The sequence below is a fragment of the Streptopelia decaocto genome (genome assembly GCF_964273445.1).
Source record: "Streptopelia decaocto genome assembly, chromosome: 5".
Taxonomy (NCBI): Eukaryota; Metazoa; Chordata; class Aves; order Columbiformes; family Columbidae; genus Streptopelia; species Streptopelia decaocto.
The window spans coordinates 50246972-50272528 of record NC_138659.1 but is presented as its reverse complement, the minus strand read 5'-3'; the positions used below and the strand labels follow the sequence as shown (position 1 = coordinate 50272528).

The 25557-nt window shown below is 38.5% G+C and overlaps 1 protein-coding gene across 5 annotated transcripts in view; it reads left to right on the top strand.

Moving 5' to 3' along the window:
* ZSWIM8 (zinc finger SWIM-type containing 8) overlaps window positions 1–25557 on the top strand; it is a 60955-nt gene that overhangs the window by 3375 nt on the left and 32023 nt on the right. For 4 of the 5 annotated variants that reach the window (XM_082054493.1, XM_082054492.1, XM_082054490.1 and 1 more), the window contains exons 2-3: window positions 20440–20593; window positions 21683–21777. In XM_082054493.1, the coding sequence (XP_081910619.1) occupies window positions 20440–20593; window positions 21683–21777 (249 nt within the window). Of the gene's footprint in view, window positions 1–20439; window positions 20594–21682; window positions 21778–24301; window positions 25363–25557 lie in introns of those variants that run through there. The other variant, XM_082054494.1, reaches the window with a different exon arrangement.

The window sequence follows — 25557 nt, the reverse complement described above, 5'->3', positions numbered from 1 at the left end:
TTTGTTTCCACATTTTACCATTTTGCAGCAGCCTCTGATGTAGCTGCCTCTGCAAACAAAAAATGTGGTTAGACATTGAGTTCTCTGGTGTTAAATGCTAAGGGCAAACAGGAGAAACTATATTCTGTTAGCCTTTTCCTCCAGTTTGGATCTCAGCCTGTGTTTTGATTTGGAATCAGCCAGACAAATTATGTAATAGAAGGGATTTCTAGCTTTTTCAATTGTTTTGAGTTTGTCCTAGTGAGAGTCCAATTCTTCATTAATTAGTTCAAAGAGAATCCCCCTGAGAATGCTGGAAGTGCAGTTGGCTGGGACTTCTTCAACAAGCAAACAAAGAAACAAACTACCTGCACACACCCCAGTTATGGCTTTCTTACTTTTTGCAACTTTTTATTTTGTTCTTGGGTATTTTTAATATTATGATTATGTTTACTGCAAATTTAACAATAAGGCTTGGAGTACGTCATTGCAAATATACACAGTATTCACTACAGAGGGTCACCAAAAAGTTGAGTTATTCACTTGTTTGTCAGTCACCCCATCAGATTGCTAGAAAGATGATGGAAAGTGGAGAAAAATGTCTGAGTGTCTCTAATGTGATCCTTGGAACGGAATTCTTTATAAAATCGGTTATCTTGAGTAGTTACATCAGAAAAATAAGATTGTAACTGGCTGGTTTTCCCTCATTTAATATTCACTGTGGTAAAGTCCACTTATAGTCCTCTTGCAGTACTTTCTAGAAAGGAATTTTCTCTTTTAAGTGTACAATTGCTGATGTGAAGGAGGAATGCATTGCATCCACTTTATGGACGCCCCTAGATTTTGAAACTGCTCTCAATCTCCACTGATTCACTTGTACTGAAATTCCAAAGGAAACTGGAAAAGACATACAGAGCATGGCTATTTTGTGAATACCAAGAGTCCTTTTATAATTTTGAACATATATTTTAGAAATTACTTGTTTACACATTAGACTGCCTTGGTTGCTTGTTTTTTACCCCTCGTTGTTTAATTTTGAACAAGGTAATGCTGCTGACTGATATTTGGCTGTTGCCTGTGTACATTGATTAGATGCTTTGAGCTGTACTGGGCAGGCTGGGGATTCAGTGCTGGAGTTCAGGTGAATGTTTTGAAGAGCGATGGTGTATTCGGAACCATCTGGTTCCCTGAGTTGCTTTGTGGCTGTAACTCACTTTCTTCCATATCAAATTACATTCCACCAATTTGTTACCTTTCTGCCAATGGATGCACCCACTTGCCTTTTCTCCGCTTTTCGGGACAGTGTTTTCTTTCCTAGAAACTGTTAAAAACACCATTATAATTCTCCCATTTCCTTCTCACTTTTTAAAACAGTTGTATTTTTCATTGGTAATTGAAATAAGTCTAATATTTCTGCAAATGTTTTGTTATCAATTATCTTCACATAAGGATTCTTGTGACAGAGGTGTTAGGGTAAATGTTCGAGTGTGCTCATTATCTCTTGAAACCCACTGTGGCTTTGTTTCTTCTTGAAAGCTTCTAAGTTCTTTCCTACCCTTAGTCCTTTCTATTTCACAGCTTCGGAAGCATGAATGTTTACCGAACACTTAAGAAGTCGCCGTAAATACTGTGGGATTGCTAAGTAGTATATTCACAATATTTTTGCTTGGTTTGTATTTATTCATTCACACCAGCTTCTGCTGTAAGTGTGCTGATGAGTTGTGTTGAAACTATTTTCAGTAGGCAACTAGTGAGAAAGCTTGTTTGTTTGTTTGTTTCTTTAAGCTTGAACCATTGCATGCTATATTGCAAAACCCCCTCAGATTTAACTAAGATTTGATGCAGGCAGCGATCTCCTGGAAAATGTTACTGTTATCCAGCCCCAAACAGTTTATATTCTTCCAAAGTGTCAGGAGTGCCCACAATGTTAAGCTCTGGGCACAGTACCTCAAAAATACAAGCCATAGAGCGGGAATCATTGTCAGAGAATAGACAGCCTGAGGTTTACAGAGACAACCTGATCCAAGTCTGAGCAGCATCTACACTGGTAAAATGACAGTGACTGGTTTTCATCAATTTATTTGGACAAAGCAAAAATGGCTTAGAGGGCAACACTTCTTCCTCAGGATTGCCAGTAGCTATTTAATAAATTAAAGTTAACTCTTGCTCAAGGAGTAATTGCAGAAAACAGCAGGAGAAACATGTAGTCTCTTTCAAATTCATACTGTGCCCTTCAGACTCTTGTTCTTTTCGGAGAAGAATGTTGGTGTCATCCAAAGTGTGTCCACTCCTTGAGCCTGGTGAAGCTGGAAATGAAGACTGTGATTTGCTGCTCTGTATTATGAAGTTACAACTGGTGGTTGTTTTTTTTTTTTTTTTCTATTTTATTTGTACCTATGGTATTAAGAGGGAGATTATGTAATCAGCTCATACTTCTGAGATATGCAGGTGTAATACATCTTGTTTATTGTGGCTTTTTAGTTTAGTACAACAAGTGAAAAATCTGTTTTAGCCCAAATATATCTGTTACAATATATACAAGTTGACTAATAACACTAAAACCCCGAACAGTAACTGTTGAGCAAAAGTATTGCATGGCTCCTTAATGCTATATAGCAGAAGCAAAAGCTCAAGTTCAGGAAGGGACTTACTGGGCTGTAATACAAGGTGTAAAGGGGACGTTGATTCATTAGGGCTGAAGACACCCCAGAGAAGCTCTAGAGACAGCCATTTATCAAGACTGATTGGCACAATTAAATGCGCTGCTTCAGACCTGGGCTGTAGATTTCAGAAGCTGTCTAGAGGTTTCTGCTAAACAAAATGTGGTTTCACAATGCAGTGATACCTCTGTCTTTTGGAAGGACGATAAGTTGAAAGACTCTCACACATTTGTCTCTTCATTTGCATTTTCCTGTGCCTTTCCAAGATAACCGAATGTGTGTACCTCCTCTTCAGAAATGGATACTGGACAAACCACAGAAAGCAGCTCTCAGGAAAATATGCTTTTTTACTACTGAGATTTTCAATGACCAATCCAGTTTTAACGCTACAGTTGTCTACTCTCCTCTTCCTTTAGATAAACTTCTCTTCCCCTCACAAGAAGCCTTGCACATTCTTTCCCTGTTTTAATGTCTCATCTTTCTACTGAAACTGAAAAAAAAATAAAAATCCTGCAGTTTCTGTAGTGTTGCTGCTAAAGGCCAGGAGCCAAAGAGACCAGATTTTATTTTTTCCTGCTAAAACATATAAGACAAGATGTAATTCCTGCCGTGATGAGTATTTAAAATTGGAGCTTAGTTACTCTCAAGATGCATCTCTAGGCAGATTGCTCAGTTTCTGTACCTGCATTTTCCGGGTCTACTTTTTGCAGGGTGGATTTTTGTGACTCTTCACTTGACCATTAGAGGTTTTTTGTGAGTTGCTGAGTTCAGAAAGTGATGGGAAGTTTCAAAAACGCAGGTAGGCTTGTTCAACAGAGGGAGGTGTCCTCATAGCTTAATGAATTGTGTTGGGCTGTTGTCAGTTCCATGCTCCTCTTGCTCTGGTTTGATGTTGCTTCTGGTCCTAATATAGTGGCACGATCTATGTGTTTGGGGAACTGTCAGTTAAATGTGATTTAATATGCAAGTTTACAACTTTGGAGTTCCAGTTCATTTTGAGGAACAGCAACAGCGCCATAGCATAACTTATATCCAGAAAAATAGCACCTTTTGTACAGTCTACATTTCTTGTGGCTTTAGTGAGAAAAGAAGAAGTGACAAAAGAAGTGGACTGATCTGACCTAGGAACAGCTGTTTTCAAATCTAATATACCCCAAATAAAAATAGTCTATATATGACTTGTGGAAGTAAAACTCATATGTTGACTTGTGGCCAGGCCCTTTTATTCCTCTCTGAAGTAGCACATACTCCAATCAACATTTGTTCTGCAGCATTTGTGTAATAACTGTGGTAAAGTTAATTTTTAAGCCAATATAAATTCAATGATGGCAGTTACTATCAAAAGGTGGTAGAAGATTGTACAGCTTCAAAAGATGTTTTACATACCTTAATGAACTTTTGGAGTAAATGTTTGGCTATTTAAAATATCTATAATGAATTTGTGTGGGTTTTTAAATATCTTTAAGTAAACTTTCCAAAGAGTCAAAACAAATTTATTCTTTAGTTCTTAAAGTGCAAAAATGTCTTTAAGATTTCATAGGTCTTTGTAAACCAAAAGCTTTTTTCTGTCACCTATCTAAGGATGTAAAGCAGTTATAAGAGTAATTTAAACTAGTGTCATGGCTAGAAGTTATTTTTTCAACTTTGTTTTGTTGTACTTTATCTGTATTAATATCTTTTGTCCCTTCTCATGCTTAGTGACAACCTTGAAGACCTCCAAACGTAAAATTCAAAGCATATATGTATCAAGTAGCTAAAATATTAGGCTTAGAAAAAGACTAAAGAGCAGTGATACATCATATACAAAATATTTAAAACACTAGCTCTAATACTGTATCACAGGTTTTTAAGTTACCTCCCCTGAAGCTGTGTAGTCTTGAGCTCTAAGTATAGGCTTACCAACCAGAAGATTCTCATACTACTTTTAATCTGTCTTGTTTTTGATGCATCCTTTCTTCTTTGTTTCTTTGCCTGTAGAATGGCAGTGATGTTCTGGCCGGGCTGGGGGTATTGTGCCACTTACTAGTTGTGTAGTTTTTTTAACAGAAAATATTGAAAGTAAAGTGTTTGAACACGCTTCTTGATAGTTCTCTAGACATTATGGGCCAGCCCTATGGAAACTTTGCTGTTTTGATTATGCTTAATTCATTTATATTTGCTTCCATAGAGCTGAAAATGTACCATCTTTGAAAATAATGAAACAAAGAGGCTTTGTCAGGCTGGGATATACCTTTTACTTAAAATCTTCTGCAATTGCATATTTTGAGAAAAGCGATGCTGTGAAAAGTGTCTGGTTTTAATAAAATATTGTTGCTATTATGAATCATTATTAGTTTTTCTAGATTGCTGCAACAAAAACCTAAGAAAGGAGAAAATGTTAATATTTAACAGTATCTATTAGGAGAAGGCTGAACACGTTTAAGATGTACACAACTGGAAAACCCATGTGCCATTTTTTCTGTATTTACCTAAATCTCTATTGGTGTGTAGTTAGCGCTGTTAAGACGATTTCTTTTCACAGAAGAGGGAAACCTGAAAAGGTTGCAGGAGTAATGTCTTCAGGCAAATTCTTAACATCCTCATTTGGCTGCTGCAAGTAGAGGGACCTGAGTGTTATTTCTTGATGTCTCAGCGACTTTTATGCCTTTCCTTTGTCCGCTAGGTTTAGTTGGTGGCTGTGAGACCTGTAGTAGAGCTTGCAAGCTGCTTTTTCAGATGGGATAAGGATTTGCGTATGAAAGAAGGGGAAAGGACAAATTGGTGAGATGGAAGGAGGAAGGCAAAAAAAAATCTGTCCTCAGAAGAAATCCCATCTCTTTGTGGAAGAAAAGCTGGATACTGTGGGTGCTGTGAGGGAGAATAGACTTGAGAAGAAAGAAAAAAAAGGAGGTCAGAGACCCAAAACAATATAGAAAAAGTCTACATTTTTTACAAAAATATAAATAGGTAGTGTGATAAAAGAAGTGTTACCCAGAATTTGTCTGCAAGCAATGAGAGCCTTTACAGGAAGGTGTCCAGCTGTACTTTTTCCTCCCAAGTTAAAACACTTATGAGGCAACTCTTTAAAAGAGTGGGCAGGTGAATACCTGGGCCACCAATTCTGGCTTCCTCCTCTGTTCAGGGAGACAAAAATATTTAAGCAGATGATGATCATTCTTTGTCATCCAGAAATACTGGTAAACACAAGTAATTCATTGGTAGAGATTTGAAAACACCAATGTTTTAAAATCCAATGAGTATGGTTCCTTTTTTTTTTCTTTGCAGATATACTAGTGGAAAAAGTTAATTGCAGCTTTTCTGCTCATTAGGCCTGAGATCCCCAAAGATGCTGCTTTGAGCATTCCCCACCCAGCCAGAACTAAAGAATGGAAAAAATGAGGCAGCCTTAAAGTGAATGTAGCCAAGTTACCATCTGGACTCTTGATTAGATATGAATATTAAATGAATATGAAAACAATGCCTACATGCAGCCAAGCCATTCTTACTGGCATCTTGTCAATGTATGTGACAGAACCAGTATTCTTCCCTGAAGTATAGAAAAGTTTGCTGAACCTGTGAATATTGAGTATTGTATGACCTTATGGAATCTGTCTGTGTCTTGTTTCTGGTCTTTGCAGGACTTCAGGTTTACTGTTCTCAGTATATGCTCACATCTGCTTGATTTTGTGTATCACAAATTGTGATTCCCAAGACTTGCTCTTTAATATTTTTCTTTTCTTTTTGATAACCCTCTACTGGAATTCTTATCTGTGGAGAATGTACCAACAAAAATCCTTGTTAATCCATGTTAGATGCTAACTCAGTAGCTCAGTGATGGCTTGAATGCCCCAATTATACACTTTTAGGAAACACTAATTGCTGATGTAAAAACTATTGGTAAATATTTGACATTTAAGGTACTTCTGCTGGTTGGTTAATATGTGATCAATAGGTGTACAAATGAAATGATGACTGTTTCTGAGAATCTAATACCTTTATGAAGTTTATAGGGCATCATTTAGTAATTCTTTTGAGCTGTTGACAGTTCTTGGTGTATATTGTGTGTAATTCCATTTAGTAGCCCATATTTAGGTCAGTAAATGCTGAGATGGGAGGAAAAGGGAAATGCAGTTGTAAATTTAATTACTGGAGTGAGCTGGATGAGCCAGGTGAAAATATTTGTAACTTACACCTGTATGTAACTTTCACACATGGCTTGAAGAGAAAGTGATCTGACACAGAGAAGTTGGTTGTATTTGACCCGAAATGCCTTTGAAAATTTTCATTGACTAATTGATTGTGTTTAAAGCAGGAGTGCATGGGGTCAGCTAAGCTGCTTATCCTTCTCGAGGACAGGGAGTTACTTTTCCCTGGCTAGTTATGAGCAGCAAGTGTTTCAAGACTTCTGTGGACATTTTCAGAAGATGGTTGACTTTGCTTCAGTCTGTGCTGTTGCGAGATCTTCGGAGAAATTACGGCATTTGCCTAAGCAAATTGATGCAATGGACTGTAGTTAATCAGTGCCTCACAGCTTTCCAGTGCTGCTATTGTTTTTACTTTTGTGCACTGAAAATGATAGATGTGCTTGTTATTAGTCACACATCTGTAAATGTTCTGTAGCTCTCTGATCGTTTCATCCTTGGTATTCAGTTTTGTTTCTCCCTTTTTGTTCTCTCCATAGGTGACAAGGGGGAAATGGAAGAGAATCGATTTCTTGATAGGGAGGAACTTTTTCCAGCCATAGGATACCAAGAAATGATCAGGCAGATGCCCTACTTTGAGTGGGAGGAAATGTAATTGCTGTGGGGTGAAAGCTTGAGGAGGGCTGGGGCTGCCGGCTTTGGAAGCTGCTGTTCAGGCTGGTTGGGGGCTTCTGTGCTGGACCTTTCAACTGCGGAGCGAGAACCTACAATTGAGGGGCATCTCCAAGTGGGCTCTGTAACCTTCCATAAAGCCATAGACCTGGGGTTAGATTTGGGGAGATTTTTACAAAACCAAAGGAGATAAAAATAAGGAGTCAGGCAAGATTTTTTCAAAATCATTTAGTTATCTAGCTTATTTTAACTCCTCTGTCTATGAAACAGATTTGTAAACCTCTAATGGTTTTCTGTTGGTGATGTTAAGAGGCGGTATCTTCTTTGGGTTCCTGACAGATGTTTAATTAATTATTTTTTAACACAGAGGTGAGAATGCCTTATCCTTGATGTATTATTTTCAGACAATAACGTTCCCATCAGCCCCCACAAAATTGGCTTGATCTCATTCTGATATGCTCAGTAATGCAGCTGTTCAGTGTTTGCCGGTGCATTTGTTTGGAGGCCAAGTGATACTGCTGTGGGATTTAGACACAGGAAAAAAGCTGGCTAGAGATTAATTTTGCATGTAATACTTAAGGATGGATACTAATGGTAAAGAGCAGCACATTAAATAACAGAGGTTGCATGGTGGTTGTATTACTTCCTTTCCGTGTTTGGAAACGTATCAGTACTTCTTGATAGAGATTGATGCTCAGCTGTGATGTAGTCTGACTTTTTGATTTCTGTTTATGTTCCCTTGCCTGCATTCAGACAAATATCTGGTCTCTGTTGGTCTTTGTAGCTTTTTTGTTGTTGTTGTCTTTTTTTTGGGTCATTGGCCACTGGAAATTATTTTGAATTCTGGGCTTTTAAAATACCTTGCATGGGGCAGAAGCGGGGATGACTGGTAGCACCGAGCCTTCCTTTCAGGAGACGGGAGCTGTTTGCTGTCTGTGCTCTGAATGCACAATCCCGGTTATGCCGCATGCTTTCTGCATGGGCTGAGGGAGCGAGGAGTAACAGTGCAGGGGAAATTACTTGCCTGAAGCTGATCTGCTTCATCAGCTGTAGAGTTATTCTGAATGCAAGCTGCCCAATTTGTCATGAAACTTTGGCCAACACTGGCATGAAATACAGTGTTTGGTAGCACTGTCTGTCTTGCTTTACAAAAATCTGCTGTTCATTTCATGATTTCTAACAGCTGTCGGTTGCTTGCCCAGGCTGCTCTTTTTTTGAAATGAATTCTTTTTTTAGGGAGGGAAATGGAAGGGTGTTTGGATTAAGAATTTTCTTGTCTGAATTTCCAGAGAAGGTTGTCAAGTTGTGAATGCTGCATTGCCTGCCTAATGCTGGTATTACAGTTTTGGGATCACAATCATGTTAGAGTGGGTGAGAGCTGAGAAAAGAGCTTACTGACATTTTGCTCTTGAGATGCAGAGCTTATGAGGAGACAAATAGATCTCATCTGGCATAAGGCATCAACATAACATCGAATACTCCAGTTTCATCAGCACAGCTTGTGCAGAAGATTTTCATGGGTATTGCATAGGAGAAGCAATAGAGTTAAATGCAAAATACATATTTTCTTTCTGATCTGGATTTTACTTGTATTTGGAGGGATTCTGACATTTGCTTACAGCAGATGTTTTCTGTGGGTACATAGTAGGTGTTTGCAATAAAATCTTATGTGAACTGTGAAGCAGAACTTAGGTGACTGGTGTCTTAGGAATTAGTGATGGAGGAATGTGCTGGTGTTTCTGTCCTGGAGTTATGAAACCAAATAATAGATTTTGGTTTAATCTTTATTTCCCTCCCCTTCCCTATCAAACATCTTTTTGGTTACCAAATATAACTTGTAGCTTTCCACCTTTGCCTTGTCCTGAAGTTCTGAAGACTTGATTCGAGTGATTTTTCTAGAGATCTGATCTCTAATATAGTAAGTGTTGTAGCTATGATGCTTTAAGGACATAAGGAAGACAAATTTGTAAGGAAAGAAGGGAAATCTGTTCTTCAACCAGCTGACCTTTGGAGTGCAGAAAAAAAAAATTCAGATGTGCAGCTCTTTTTCTTTCTACTAATTGCAAGAGGACCTTTGAGGAATGATCACACAGGGGCATATCTGCTTGACAATTAAAATTTACTTGGGCATATTGAAACTCTTCAGTCATGTTTACCAGGCACGAAAGGAGGAATAACATGACAGGGTGGTTATTTTTCTTCTTAACATCTCATGCCACTTTGAAGAGAGAATTCCTTCAGATGTTTTGCTTCTGGAAGTGTTCTTGCTGCCCCAGGAAACCGCAGATGAAGTGAGGAGGGGTAGAAGCAAGCAGCTCCATCCAAGTTTGCCTCCATCTTCATGTACACCCCAGATTTCCCCTGCTAATGCCAGGATCACATTACTTGGTTAAATTGTAATTTCTCCCTTTTGATTAAGTTGTGATAAAGAGTAACAGGATCCCTGCTGGCTGTTGTTGCGGTAGGATTATGGAAGACACTGATGTTTTGTGGGATGAGAGAATGTTTCTGAATGGTTCTGTGGAAGATTCCAAACACAGGTGTATTTGGATTGTCTGACAAGGTGATCTGAGTATCTGCTCTGGCAGCCAAAAGAGGTAGAACTCACTCCCCACGTGTCTCGGGTTCTCATCGGTTGTGGCACAGGGCTGGGGGGTCTGCTTCTCAGGGGAGAAGTCTCATCTGGAGAGAGTGTGGCAAGAAAAAGAAACCATTTCCCCCCAGTCTCTAGAAATTCTGGGCAAGTAAATACTGCATGGGTTAGCGTGTGCTAAGCAGGCTGACAAAAGAACCCCTACTGTTCGCTGTGTCTGCTTGCTTGTTTCAACATTGCCTTAGCTTTGAAGGAAAGGGGCATTGGGAACTAAAGCATCTCAAAGAAAGCCTTTCTGTATTTAGATCGTGACCACTTTATACAGCAGTACAAGATTTTGCTGCTGGTAGAAGTTTTTTTTGCTAACAGGAAGAAATGCTGAATTACCATAGGGAAGGCTGGGACATAGTTGTGGGATTTCTGGCATACTCTGACTGATTTAAACTCTTGGTGGGTTAGGGCTCTTGAACCTGACACACACATCTTGCATCTTCTGTGTTTTAGTTCTCTGATCGGTTCTTGCTTAGCATTATAAAGTCTCACCAGATTTCTTTTTGTGGGGCTTTCTTATGCCTGACAAAATCTTGTGGAGGTATCACCAGGAGTTGGGATAATAGTCAAATACTGTATGATTTAAAGGTTTTAACTTTAAAAATAATAACATAAAGATAAAATACTTTTAAACTTAGTCTAATATTGAAACAGCAGGAGTTGAGCTGAGTCTGTGGGGTCCCTCTGGTGTTAGGTGCTCAGATTCTTTAACAAAAGTTGGGGTTTTTTTGTTTTGTTTAAAAATTTTTTTTAGCTCTGTACATGTGCAGAGGGTGCATGTAGAAAAGCATGATCAAATGGGTTTGTCAGAAATGGTTTTTTTTAATACTTCAGCTGACCAGAAGGGGAACTGTAAGCCTTAACAGGTTTATAATTACTGATACTTAACCCCCCCCCAAAAAACCCCAACAACAAAACCCCAAACCCAAACAAACAACAACGAAGAACCACCAAAACCAACCAAACCAACCTCCCCCCCAAACCACAGAAAGCCACATCCACTCTGAATCCACAATGTGATTTAGTATTGTATTCTGGAAATCTACAGGGCTTGTGTGCAAAATAAAAAATGAGTATTAGTTTTTGATCTTTTGATGTATTTTAAGGTCTGCCTTATAGAAGAAACTAATTCTTGCTTTTCTGAAATGTCTTAATCACGGGAACAGAAGTCACGGTGTCAGGATGTGTTTGTGCAGTTGACCAAATAATATACTTCTTTCATTTTGAAGGGAAATGTATATACAGCAGCAAAAAGATAGTTTGATCCATTAAATAGTTTGACGTACATGTATGAGCTGTTTGTGATATAGCGTTGAACAATTTTCAGAAGTCAAATTGAGCTGAGATTTGACTGTGTGCTATGGCTCTGGCTGTAGATGGCAGAGATGCTGGGGGTGATTTGGACACCCTCCTGTGATAAAACTAACCTTTTTGTATTGGATTAAATTGATTTTTAAAAGCACCATTCTTAAAATGTTATTATGATGGTTCTAACGGAATTTGTGTAGTAATCGTTGCTGCAGTTTGTCAGTTAAGCGTGAGGTTTCCAATTCTGGACTGTAATCTGCCCATCTGGGATTTGTATTTTTAACGGTTTTTGGCTATGGATCTCGTCAGTTTTATCCAGTAAATGCTAATGAGAAAGTTCTGTTGCTTATTTGTCTTCTTGACTGTTTTGCACATAAAAATGTCATTCTGTGGCTTAGGGCTGATGCAGTCATCCCCCTCGCTCCCCCACCCCCCTGTCCTTCTTTTCACTTTCAACGTGATCTTGTATATCTCCGCATTTACTACCCTGTAACATTATTCTCAGTGTAATTTCACTGCTGCAAAATGGTTATGGGATCCAGATAGAGTTGTATAACTCTAGGTGGGGAAATAAGAGGTATAAGAAAGTGTTGTAAACACAGATCCCATTAGGGTTTTAATACTGTTAGTAACCTTGCAGGGGTAGTAGCAGTGGAGGAGGAAGAAGAAAACAGCAAACAAGAAAAGCAGACATGTTCCTAAATTTAACCCCCCCATATTTAGTTGATAAGTTTCCTTCCTGAGAGTTCTGCACTATTACAGGAAGTGAGAAGGGTCGTGCAAATTTAACAGGTGAATTGCATGGACAGAAAAATATAAATGTACTAGTGATTCTAAATGAATCTTAATTTGTTCTGTGGTGCATTTTGCCAGTTTTTTGTTCACTTAGTTCTCTCTAGGGTTATGCTTTCAGCTGTAAAAAGTGTGTTTATGTGTGTGTGTGTGTGTATATATATATATTTTTTTTTCATTCCTGTGTAGCAAGAGTATCATCCTGCTGTGCAACCCTAGAGGAGAAACCCATATTTGTAAAGTTTTTTCTGTGGCTAACTGCCTGAAATACCTGATGATTGTATTAGAGTGCCCTGTCTTTGCTGTTTTTTTGTCAGTTTAGCTGCACTTGCTAGCCTGTTATGGGTATGTGGACATTTTAAAAATAGAAAAACATTGAGAGAAAACAAAACCAATGGAGCCCTCGAGTCACAATACTCTCTCCCGTCATCTTTTCTGAGCAAGCTTGATTAACAGGCAATCAGCAGCAGCATTTGTAGCATCCTTTCTCCATCACTTGATACTTATTCTTGTTTTATCTAACCTTCTTGGTCTGTCACAGTGTGTGAAAAACTCGCATAGATGAATTCCACCAAAAGCTACTGTTCTCCATGTGTTGTTGCAGGTGACTTTGTGAACGCTGAGGTGTTTTGCAGGGAATTGTTTTGGAGTGGGTAGTATCTCAGAACAATAGCTGAAACCTTGTTCTGACTTGGTACAGCAGGTGTTCCAGTGTAAAGGAGTTGCTTATTTTCTTAAAACTTATACTGCTTGAATAGTTGAGGAACCAGAAAACATGTATCTTCGCATCTGTTTCCATGATCTGTAAAAGCAAAATAAACTCCTACTTTTTAGTAGTACTGTGGTTTGCTTGTTTTTTTTTTACAAGGAACAGTGTGGGTTTTTTCCACCCTCTGTAAGATGGCATGGAGTTATTAATCTGAAGCAGAGGAATACTAGTTGAAGACAGCTAGCAGTCCGTGCTTGACTATTACGTTCTGTCTTCAGCTTTTCAGATGCTTCATTCTCGTTGGACCAGGACTGGTTGCAGGGGGCAGCTCCATGTGTCTGTTCAGGTGTCAGGATCCAACACTGCAGTGTTGCTTCTACCTTGGGTCCTTGCCCCTCAGCTTGCCACTTTGGTTCCTCCTCTTGTATTTGGGGCAAGAAAAGTTCACTCTTGCTGCCTGTTCAGTACTTGGCATGTCTGCTGGGCTGTTTTAAGAGCGCTCATTAGCTCTGGTTGTGCTGGAGCAATCTGTGATGTGTGTGTGTGTGGACACCAGCCTCATTCAGAAACATCATCTACAATCTGGAGAGTGGTGATTTTTTGAAGTGAAATGAGTTCCTAATTATAAGAATCAGAATACAGGCCTGAAGGAGACCATCTTGGATGAGATTTTTTCTTTATTATCTAATGTACTTTATTAGATAGTCTACTCTTGGCTAGCTTATCTTTCTTTTACTACATAGTACGGGTTCATAACTCCTCCAGCAGTTCATCTGTGAGATTTTACAGCAGAAGTTTCTTATGTTGTTCAATTTAGTTTGATTTTTTTTATCCTAAATCCCCCCTCCCCTAACTTTGTAACATTTTGACAAGGGTGTTTAAAAGTGAATACTTCTGTTCTTTTGAGTGCTTGTATGTTCTTTCTCTCCGTTTAAAATTATGTTAGCTATTTCAGTTGCTTTTTTATGTTAAGTATTTAGTTTCCTTCTGGAGCTTGGTGGTTGTGGTTCAGTACTTCATATGTTTGGGGTAAAGTTTTCATGTGTTCCAAGTCTTAAAGGCAGAGACTAGAGTGACTACAATATCTCTTCTACTCAGATGGAGAAAGTTTCCTTTACCTCTTTGGAAACATAGCTATCCTGTTTGTGGCTGCATTATGAAGCTTATATTTAATTGTGCTTAGTCTGATTTACTCCCAAGATTGTAATCCCAAGGCTGTTCAAGGATGCTCTCAATATTCCACCATCTCTATGTATTCTGTACTAGTGCATTATACATGTGCTGTATTTTTTAATAATGTTGCCTAAAATTTGGGAAATTGTATGGGACAGGTATTAGTTACCCGTCTCACAAGTCTGTGCTTAGAATCATAGAATAGTTTGGGGTGGAAGGGACCTTCAAAGCTCATCTAGTCCAACCCCCCTGCAATGACCAGGGACATCTTCACCCAGACCAGGTTGCTCAGAGCCCTGGCCAGCCTGGCCTTGGTTGTTTGTAGGGATGGGGCATCTACCACCTCTCTGGGCAACCTGTGCCAGTATTCTACCACCCTCATTGTAAAAAACTACTTCCTCATGTCTAGCCTTGTGCTTGAAAGCCACAAAACAGCAAGCGAACAAAAATGTACCCTTAGTGCTTACATAGGCTTCAAGTATATTAGTTCAACACTTCTTAAGATATTCCCTTTCTGATGGCTTCGTAGGGCTACGGTCTACCTGGGCAAAATGTTAATGGGACAGAAAACTGACAGGTTGTAGTTTGTCTGTGACCCATTGAATCAGATCTGCTCTTAACTGAATGGTTCTTTGGAAAGAAAACTAGAATTAGTGAGCCTTGTGGATGGAGCTTTGTATGAGAAATGCTTTTGAAGGAAGAGAAAATATATTATTTTCAGACTTTTGCAAGATGCTTCTGTTACATACCATGTGTCTTATCCTCAGTTCAGAGGCTAGTTTTATTTTTAAATACACATATGTTGCTTTTTATAGGATGTTGATTATGCAGTGAAATGGAAGAGGAACAAATAAAGAAGTATAAATAATGGCCTAAATATCTTGGATCTCATTTATTTGAAATGAAGAGTAAATTTTTAATTAAAAAGCTTATGTTTCATTTTGAAATATTTACCTGGGGAATTTTTTAAAGTACATTCAGAGCACTTATCTTCAAGTATTACAGACTTCAAGACAAAGGTGAAGTTTTCTGTTGTTTGTTGTAGAGATTGAGATGTGGAGGGATATGTTGCTCTGGTCTGAACTTCTTAAAGACATCAATTCTGAGAGTAAATTTCTAGAAATGAAAAAAGAACGAGAGAATAAAGTAAAACCAACAGCAGAATTTTAGAAGGGAATGTATAAAAATAGATAACAGTAAGAAACTAAGTATTTTTGAGAAGTTTTGATTTAGGTATGTTATGGTTAAATGCAATACTTGCTCTGCTTCCCTGCATTTGAGACTTCTCAGTACTTTTTGGTTTTAATGGATATCGGAGAGACAAGATGTCACTGACTGAAGTCAAGGGGCATTTTACTGGTAGGCACTTAACTAAAATAAGCAGAAATAAAGTGCATCCTACAGTGATGGATTTGTTTTTCTACATGGCAAATCCTGTAAAAAAGAAGTGTAATATTTACCACTTTAAAATGAGATGTGTAAACCAGGTTTTATAATACCCACACACATACCTCCTTCATTGGTCAAAATTGCACTCTGCTTATTTCGTGCTAGTTTTACTGTTCTTCTCACTTCAGCTTTTGATATCAGAAATGCTTCACTTACTTTTCTTCATCTCCTTGTTCTGTGTATAGTTGTATTCCTTTGTTCCACTCTGTTACATTTTGGACTGAGGAGAAACGTGAGATGGGGACCAGGGATAGCTATAAAATCAAAGCTGCAGACTCTATCTCTAAAAAGATAATGCAGTCAACGTGCCATTTTTCTTATGGTTTGTATGGCTAAAGCAGCACATTCTGTCTTTGGACTGTGTTCCCTTGCATTTGTATTTATTCACTTGGACGTATAGTTTATTTTTAGGCAAGTGTGTCACGTGAAAGTAAACCAATGGAAATAATGTAATTAGATAACAAATATATCGGTGCTTGGCCCAGTTGGGTTTGTTTCAGTTCCATTTAATAACTCTTTGGTGTTCTCATGGCCCCTATTTTGCTGATTATTCAAGCAGTTTCTTCTCTATTTGTCTGTCACAAAAACTCAGAATAATAGCTTGATTTGAACATGATCTGTTTTTATGAATAATTGTTGGCTGCAACTTGTTACAGCCTAGCCTGTATCAGGAAAGGTTAAGCAATGTAGCTATGTGTGCATTCCTATGTCAGTAAGACCTGCTGTCACAGAAATGGTTTCCACTGGTGAAAGTACATGTTTGTGTCCATAGCTTGTGTTGGCTTCTCCAGGGTTGGGGGTTTTTGCTGTTGTGTTTTTTTTTTTTTTCAGCAGAAATAATTATGTATATGCTAAAGTTTTAGCTATTATAAAACAACTGTAAAAATCAAACCGGTAATACACATAAAGCAGTAGCAAGAAGGGTAGGATAGTCCTCATTAAAGCTGTATATTCCATGTGGCAGTAAATACATGAGATGTGATTTATTCAGAATGGTTTAGATATGCTTGATCCTGCCTCTTCACAATATCACAGTATCACAGTATGTTTGGGATTGGAAGGGAGCTCAAAAGATCATCTAGTCCAATCCCCCTGCTGGAGCAGGAACGCCTAGGTGAGGTCGCACAGGAACATGTCCAGGCGGGTTTTGAATGTCTCCAGAGAAGGAGACTCCACAACCCCCGTGGGCAGCCTGTTCCAGTGTCTGTCACCCTCACTGAGAAGTTTTTTCTCAAATTTAAGTGGAACCTCTTGTGTTCCAGCTTGATCCCATTACCCCTTGTCCTATCATTGTTTGCCACCAAGAAGATCCTGGCTCCATCCTCATGGCACTCGCCCTTTATATATTTATAAACATTAATAAGGTCACCCCTCAGTCTCCTCTTCTCCAAACTAAAGAGCCCCAGCTCCCTCAGCCTTTCTTCATAAGGGAGGTGCTCCACTTCCTTAATCATCTTCGTTGCCCTACGTTGCCCTCTTAGGTAGATATAGATTAGACAACTCTTGAAATCCCTTCTGGACCTGGGTTTTGCTAGTCAGTTAACCTGTAAATGAGAATTGCTTGAGGTTGCTTGTGCTTTGCCTGTGACTTTATTCTTCCAAGACTTGAAATGTTTTGTTTGTTCCGCTTGGGTCATCATGTTCCCAAGAGGAATCAATGATTCTTGCTAGTTTTGCTTCACAGTTTGATGTTGTTTTTCTCCCTTAGATAGATTTCTCTTGCAGATCTGTCAATTTTTCTATTACATCTTTGATTTCACTACACTATCATTTTTATATTAAATTTGCAATCTTCCTTGCTGTCCTTATCTTTGCTTTCTGAGTAGAAGCTGTGATGCTTTCTCCTTTTCTTAGCAGACTTTTCCTTTTCTTCTTGCTCAAAATATATTTATTATAGTACTTGAGAGTACCTTTTGTCTGTTTGTTGATAATACCTTTTGATACAAGTTGGTATGAATCCACCAACCATGTATATATGTATCTAGACATAAACTTTAGGAGTGGATCTCTCTTTGTTCAGGACACAAAGGAGGCTATTCAGAATCTAATTTAAGCACCTAACTCAGACTGTCCAACTGACTTCCCAGGAGGCCTAATGAGGAAAGACCCTCTGATGCTGTGAGTCATGTCCTCTCTCACCTTGGCTACATAGGGGACTACTCCCTTGAAATGTAGGGAATTTAAACTTCTTAATTTTAGTATTTACACTGTGTACCAAGATAGCTACTGTGAATTCATCTGCCTTTAAAATATAATTGAAAAATATTTTTTATTTTTCCATTGTCTTCTACCATTCTTTCCTGTGACTCTTTTTCCTTATAGAAAATGCAGCGTTTTAGAGAGATGCGTGGTCTTACAAATAAGGTTATTGCTTTTAAAATTATTTTTTCCCCACCAGGTTTTTCTGCTTTCACCTCATTCTGAAAATGTCTCTGCTATGTGCTGTGAATGTCTGACTGTGGGTTATGGCAGAAATGCCAGATAATTGACCACCTGTCTCCTGCTGATTACTGCTAACACAGTACAGCTGATGAAGAGTTGAGGAGTTCAATGCAAAGTCAGTGTGTTACCTTAGTTTCCTGTGTAAAACAGTTAGAATCAAGCTGACTTGGACTGGGCTTGCACTGGAGCAGGTGAGGGGGGCTCATGTACTTCCCACTTGGAAGAAATGTTTTCTCAGGAGATGTAATTTCAGTAACACTTGTCAAAGTATTTTTGTTGAACTAGTTTAGTTTAGCTTGAAAGGGAACAACCATGCTGTGTAATGGAGAGGTTGTGGGGTAATTTCAAGTGTGGTACTACTGCTCCTGGCACCACTGTTACTCTACTAGTACCATTGAGACCTAGTACCTGATTGTATGTGTGTCCTAGTCCATTGCAACAGTAAAATAAAATATATTTAAGAGTAAGGTGTACTAGTAGGATAACAAGCAGAATGCATTTGCCTTTGCTGCTTTTTTGTCAACTCAGTCTGTCTTTAGGATTTCTGATCTAAACTTCAAACGCAGCACCAAATTCCTGTAAAAAGGAATACCATCCAGGCTGCAGGCTTGCAGCTCTTTGAAGAATGTGGAGGTGTTTCACCTGGTACTGAAGTCTTTTTTTGAGTCGTGTAGAGGTTGTTGAGGTGTTGTTTTGTTTCTAGTATTGTGTAATGAAAGACTCAGATAAAGTGCCTCTTTACAAAAAGTTCAGTTAAAACCACAAGAAATTTCATTGCTCAGAGTAATTTTAAGAATTAAAGTGCCTCAGTTTGGACCTTCTGTGGTATCTATTACTACTGTAGTAGGAGCAATGATATTTCTGTTGACTGTGTTTCGCTAATTAAAAACAGTGATTTTTTTTTTTTTTTTTTTTTTTGTGACTAATTAAAAATAGTAACTTTTACTGGAGGCTTGATGAAAGCTTTACACCTGTTCTGATTGTCAGAAATGGAAATTAGATTACTTTTCTGCCAAAATCCTGTTAATCTGCTAGCTGTAGAGAAAGACACCCCACTTTTCCATTGCTGTTCATTTTATAATCTGCTGCTCTCACATTTGTGGATGGGACTATAATACTGTAAAATAGAGGCTCTGTCAATAACAAAGAGTAAAAGTCACTAATGATGGAGAAATAATCCTACCAGTAAAAGACTGACTCTGGGAGAAATGAATGCTGCCTAATGAATCTAATTTCACTGCAATCAAAAAATCATGAATGTGGATGTTTGAAAACTGTATTTTCTTTCCATATTTGTGCAATCCTTCCATTTTGACAGGTCTGCTCAGTACTAGGGGAGATGCTGGCTGCTTTGCTGTGTGCATGCACTTTCACATCCCTCTCCCCTCCTTTCTGGTTCCCAGCTCTAGGCAGAGGGTGAGAAAGCACTTACTGACACCAGGGCTTAAGTTTGCCTTTGATGTGTTGCCTGGAGGCCAGTGGGAGGGAATACTGAGGTCCAGATTGGTTTACATTTTGGCTTCCAGTGGTGTTTTAGAAGCTGGTTAGGGAGGTGAAGAGACATAACATTGAATATCTGAAACTGAATTAATTAGGCTCTTGGCAATGGGGTTGGGAAGATGGGGGAACTGAGGCATCGGTAGAGCTGGGTCAGGAGGTGATCTCAGTAAAGCACTGAGGTGCTTGCAGATAAGCCAGGTCTGGTGTTTGTATGGAGTGTAATCTAGCTCAGAGCAAAGCACAAACATAAGCCTTCTATGGCCTAATGATAAATCTTCATCTACACTTAAAAACATAGAAAGTGGGGTTAGTTTGGCAGAAAAGCAGTGGTTAAATGTATTGGTATAAAGTTCTTGGTGACTTCAGTTCCTCATGTACAAACATGGGAATTCCCAGTTGCTTCTGTAAAGAACTTGAAACATAAAGACAGCTATCATATGAAAGGTAGTGATGAGGTGAATAAAACAACAAATGCTAATTGAATTTAAAATCCTGTAAACTGCCAAATACTGAATGTTGCCAAACAAGTCAATGCTAAGCTTCGTGGATAACCTTTCCATTGCTCTCTTACACATACATACTGTAATAGTTCTCGGTGTAATCACCTGGCATTCACAGGATGTTGCTGCCATATTCTAACAGAAATATGGGAAGAATATTTGATTACCTTAAGTCTTGCTAAATGGCTTTAGTTTTGTCAGGAGACAAAATTTGAGTCACTGATGTCTGGTAAGCTAATGTAGCTCTCCTGATGAAGGATTTTTTTTTTAGGAGTGTGTACCCATATCCTAGGGGGCTGAAAACCAACATTAAGCTCACAAGCAATTCTTCAGAAAATTTATGTACTGCCTTTTACTGTTTATCAAAATTGGTCCTTGAACTTGGTGAGAAAAGAGGGGAAGTGGAAGGGCTCCCTGCTCCGATCTCTTTAGCCTGTCCCTAGTTTTGTTCTCTGAATGGCTAATTGCATTTTGTTTCTTGTCTTGCTAGATGGGCTGGTAATCCCATTGGTGGAACTGTCTGCAAAACAGGTTGCATTTCACATTCCATTCGAGGTGGTGGAGAAAGTTTATCCTCCAGTGCCTGAGCAACTGCAGCTTCGAATCGCCTTCTGGAGTTTCCCAGAAAATGAGGAAGATATCAGGTAATGAATACTATTTCTCTTTCACTGATGCTCAAGGAAGAGTTCTGTTCAGTAGAGTATCGTTGTCCATATGCTGCGATACAAGGTTTTATTTTGAGGTGAGCTGCCCTGCCTGTGTCCCAGGAAAAGCATGTATGCCTGCAGGTTCTGTGGGTAAATGGTAACAGAATAAATGTACCCTGTAATTTGCCTGACAGTAATTTGTTTGTAGAGTCCTTATGTTAGTCTTAGGCAGTATTCTTTCTAGTTTTGAATCTGTTGCTTGGGTCAGAGCTTTAACTGGGCTCTGAAACTGCCGTGGCAGGCTAGCTCACCATGCTGTGAGCCTTTTGTTGGTATAAGTAGAAGAATTTGCAGAGTACATCAGTAATCAGAATGGATACAGTCAGAGAGATTACTATATGTTTTATGTTTCTACATAAATTGTGTGAGTACAGTAAAAAACTGTGCTTTTAGGTCCTTTATCAAATATTTTTTGCTGAAGCTTTTATACTATAGGAGACTTACCCATGTAACTTGTTGCAAAGTACTGATATTCCACTCTTTTAGAAAGAATCATCCTGAAAGTTTTTAGTTGCATTCATCTAACATTGTAGTATCAGGTGGAGAGGTAATGCCAGAAATGCTGATGTAATTAGTAAGATCACCTGTGGGGGAATAGAGCAAACCAGCTGCTTATACATGTTTGTTATTCTGATGAGCACAGATGTAAAAGAACCTCAAGTGAGTGTGCAGGTAACTCATCTAGAAGTATGATACAAGGAGTTTTTACTGTGGCATGCGAACATTGGACCTTGGATTTATAATATACTGTATTTCAAAGCTTAATTTTAGGCTATGGATGAATTTGTATCACAGAGCCTTAGGTTGAAATTCCTAGAAATGTTAGTGACCATACACAAATGCAGTTAAGAAGAGGCTAATGATTTTTATGGTTGAATTATAATGGAGAAATGGCAGGAAAGAGCTGGACTTGAAGATGGTAAAGATTTTTGAAAAGTCATGTCAACAAAGAATACAAGAGGATAATAAAGTGAAGTTTCACAAAATCAGACTGATCTTGACATGTTATATGTTTATCTCCTGCAGATTGTACTCATGTTTGGCGAATGGCAGTGCAGATGAGTTCCAGCGAGGGGAGCAGCTGTTCCGGGTGAGGGCCGTCAAAGACCCTCTCCAGATAGGTAAGAACATTGCAGCTCACATTTTTAGATATTTCAGATTCTCAAAACCGTATCTGCAGTGGGACAGCAGTGGTATGACTGTGTCTCAAAACGAGCTTTTCTGCCATCTAAACTCCCTGCCACGTGCATTCTTTGTAATGTCTTGAGCTGAATACTACATTTATTTCAGCCTCAGTCAGCTCAGCTGTGAAACTGAGTGAAAAACCATAAATGTTCAGAAAATTAGTTCCTTAATCTGTCATGGTGTTTTGGAAAAAGCTGTGTGGATTGCCTTTGTCTCCATAATGCTTAAACTCCTCATTGATAAAGAGAACTTGGTTTTCTAGTGGTCTGATCAAACTAATGCCTTGCCTAAAGTGCAGGTAAGGCAGAGAGGAAGTTTGCAAGGTTTATTCTTGTAGCAAAAGAATTGTATTAATAATACACTTACTTATGTAGTATTTTGGCAGAAGGAAATTCCTGTTGCTGGACAGTGAGTTTTATGTCTTCTCACTTATCTTGTTCTTTTTATCTCTTACAGTTATAGAAAATAATCTTATCTTAAACAAATAATTGGACTCTGGACTTTTCATTTAATCCTTTGAAGTAAAGAAGAATATTCAGTTGCCTTTCCCAGTGACAGCTGTTAGACAGGAAGGCATTGTGTGAGATAAAGACACTAAAATGTGGGCTGTGTCACTCCAGTGCAGATGTGTTTGGTTTGGGTGTAGGTTTTTGTTTGTTTTTTCCTGCAAGTGTAAGCTTCAGAATTAGGAATATTAATTGGCATGTGGGAACTGAGCCTAGTTGTGATAAGAAAAATGATAATATGAAAAGTTGTATAATGTTAAGGAGGAAAGTTCCTGTATCTTCCTGTGATGAGAGATAGAGACTTCTATGGGTCTTTTTAGTTGCTAGTACCAGTAATACTGAACTCTCAGTGATCAGTGGAATGAATAGGAATAAAAGGAACTCATACTGTGAAAGTTTGGGGACAATGGAAAGAGAAGGAGATAGTAATTGAGATATGCAAATAGGAAGAGACTGATGAACTTGTTATCTGAATATAGGGTAAAGCATCTGAAAGGATTTTTACCTAGTCCCTCTTCTACTGTGATAACAATAGCAGGAATTCTTTGGAATGGAAGTACTTCCTCATACATAAAGTATGTCGGACTTGTTGATAAGACCAGATAGTAATTTTGGAACATCAAAGAAATTGAGCTAAATAGGATTAAACTGGGTTTTGAGTGCATTCATAAGGTCCTTATGTCAGAACTGAAATGCTGAGAGAGGCCTCTAAGGCATCTGCTGAACTTCAGGAAGGCAAATGTTTGAGAGACAAAATGAATTAAAACGCAACTGACTGAAGTTCAGTAGTTGCTGAGACTTTCACAATGGAAAAGAGCAGAATATTTAACGTACAGTACTAAGACTGTGGTCAAAACTTATTTCAGTAATAAATTAAGAAGGTGAGGAGGTGTGAAGCAATGTAAATGAACAAAGGCTAGGAGTATTAATGCAAAACATGTGCTTGGGGAAGGAGGAGGGGAGTAGGGAAAAAGAGGAGTGGTAAATGACGCAGGGGAGAAACTTCTCAAGTGCATATACAGCAACTGGGCTTCTTGACAAAGGATTATGTGTATGGAAGGGAAGGAAATGACCTTGTTTAAACAGTAACGTTGTTTCCTCCTTAGTAGAGGAACTTTATCTAATGGAGGGATTTTTTTAAAATTATTTTTTTCCATGAGTAGCAGCCCAGAAGCTGGGGAGTACATGCAGGGTGGATATAATTTCAGTTGTCTACTCCAAATGAGTTTAAGGTGTGTGGTTGCAGTTTTGAGTTTCATGTACTGACAAATGGGAAAAGAAACCCAGGAAATGAAGCAGCCCTTGAGAGGGGATTTGATTTGGAGGGGGATTGGACAGTGCATTGTGGTGTTGTGATCAATAGGACAAAGTTTGGAATGTGCTTTGTGCTCTTTTTGTCCCATTTCCCTTTGCAGTATAAGGCTAATTTTTTGAAAACATAGATGAGTAATCTTGGCTGTGCTGTCCACATGAAAATCCTGTGATTTCTGCATGATAGCACCTCTTTACCACATTCCAAAAATCCAGTTTTTTACAGTGTTGTACTGTATATGCATGAAGCTTTTGTAGACCTTTTGTAGACCTTCTGCACATTCCCTTTGTAGTAGTCATATACTCACCTCCTCGCACTGAAGACATTATTGAAATTCTCAAATAGGCAAGTAGTAGTTGCTGATTTCAGGGGCTTTTTTTTTGGTCTTCTGCAGAAGATCATAGTTGCACTTTGAGTGTGAACAGTACAATTTGATGACCGTTTCCTTAAACAGTAGTGTTGGGCTAAGCACCCCAGAATAGTTCCCCTCATAGTCACCTTTTCAGTCCCTGCAGGCTCAGACTTTTGTAAGCTGTGCATTGAACCAAATTGAGATGTTTTTCCTGGTAAAAGTAAACATTAATTTAATCTTTTTTTTTTTTTTTTTTCCTGGTGTGGTTTCCTGTGCTATCCCATAAACAGTGCTTCACTACAGCAAGACTGTTGGTGTAAAAAATTGGGCAGAGTTACTTGAATTAACAGTGGCAGACATCTTCGTCAAGCTGCAGTTTGGGTTGATGCTTGTGATGTCATGCCGAAGCCCTTAAATTTTCTCTTTTTATAACTCTTCTTCCCTCTTTGCATTTGATCAGCTAACTGCTTCATATATAAAGAAAAACTTTACTGTAGGAGCCTGTAAGAGTGTAGCTGTGACCCATTCTTTTCTAACACCTTTTGAATACTTATTTTTCTCAGTCAAACAGAATTGCTGCAATTCCAATTTGTGAAACGTTTAATTTGTTTTTGTGAAAATTAGGGCATTTTGGCATTAGTCCGAGATCCTTCTAGTGTAACAGAAGGACTAGCTGAACTGTTTGGGTTGTATTATCCAAGTGTGGAACATAAATTAGAACTGTAGCTAGTAATAAGCATTGCAGTAATTTTGTGGTGAATGCCTTGTTTTGATTCTGTTCCAATTGCTAAAATGGTTGAAGAATTTGGGTGGCATTATGTGTACTAATCAAAATAATCACCCACATCAGGAAGGGGATTTGAATTTGGGTGAATAGGAGAAATAGAAAGGTTAAGCAAGGTAAGAGCAAGTTTATGTTGGCACAGGGATTATGTTTTGAAGAAGAATTAGTGCACATTGTTTTAAATGGGATTTAGTAAGTCACGTGCACTCCTGAACGCCATCATTATTATAATCTCACAATGTCATAATAAAAACTTAGTAGTGTGGATTTATAATGTACTTCCCTGTGCTGATGATGGAGAAACTATTCCAATTATCTGTTCCAAGCCATATTTTTTGACTTATGGTAGATTGTTGGACCAAAATTTGGTTATGGCTTTGATAGCCTTGGTGCTTTCTATGCTTCATTAAAACTGAATTTGAGACTAACAGAAAGTTTCTGAGGCTGATAGTTGTTGCTGTAGAGGGTTGTTAACTGGTGATAGGGACCTTCAAGACAAGTAGAAGATTCATGCTCCTGGTGGCCTGCCTCTAATCTGTGTGCCTCTGGATAACCCTTATCTACAGTGTGAGTACAACTGGTATGCATTGTACATGAGTTTACATGAAGTTAAGCCTCATTAAAGTTTGTTGTAATCCTGCCTGAGATGAGATTTGTAATTTATTTGTTTGATCACAGCTTAATGGAACTGGATTCATTCAAGTGTTATTGCTGAAATTTCCCTTTTCTGTTGATTTTAGTCTAAGCAAGAGGACTTTTTTT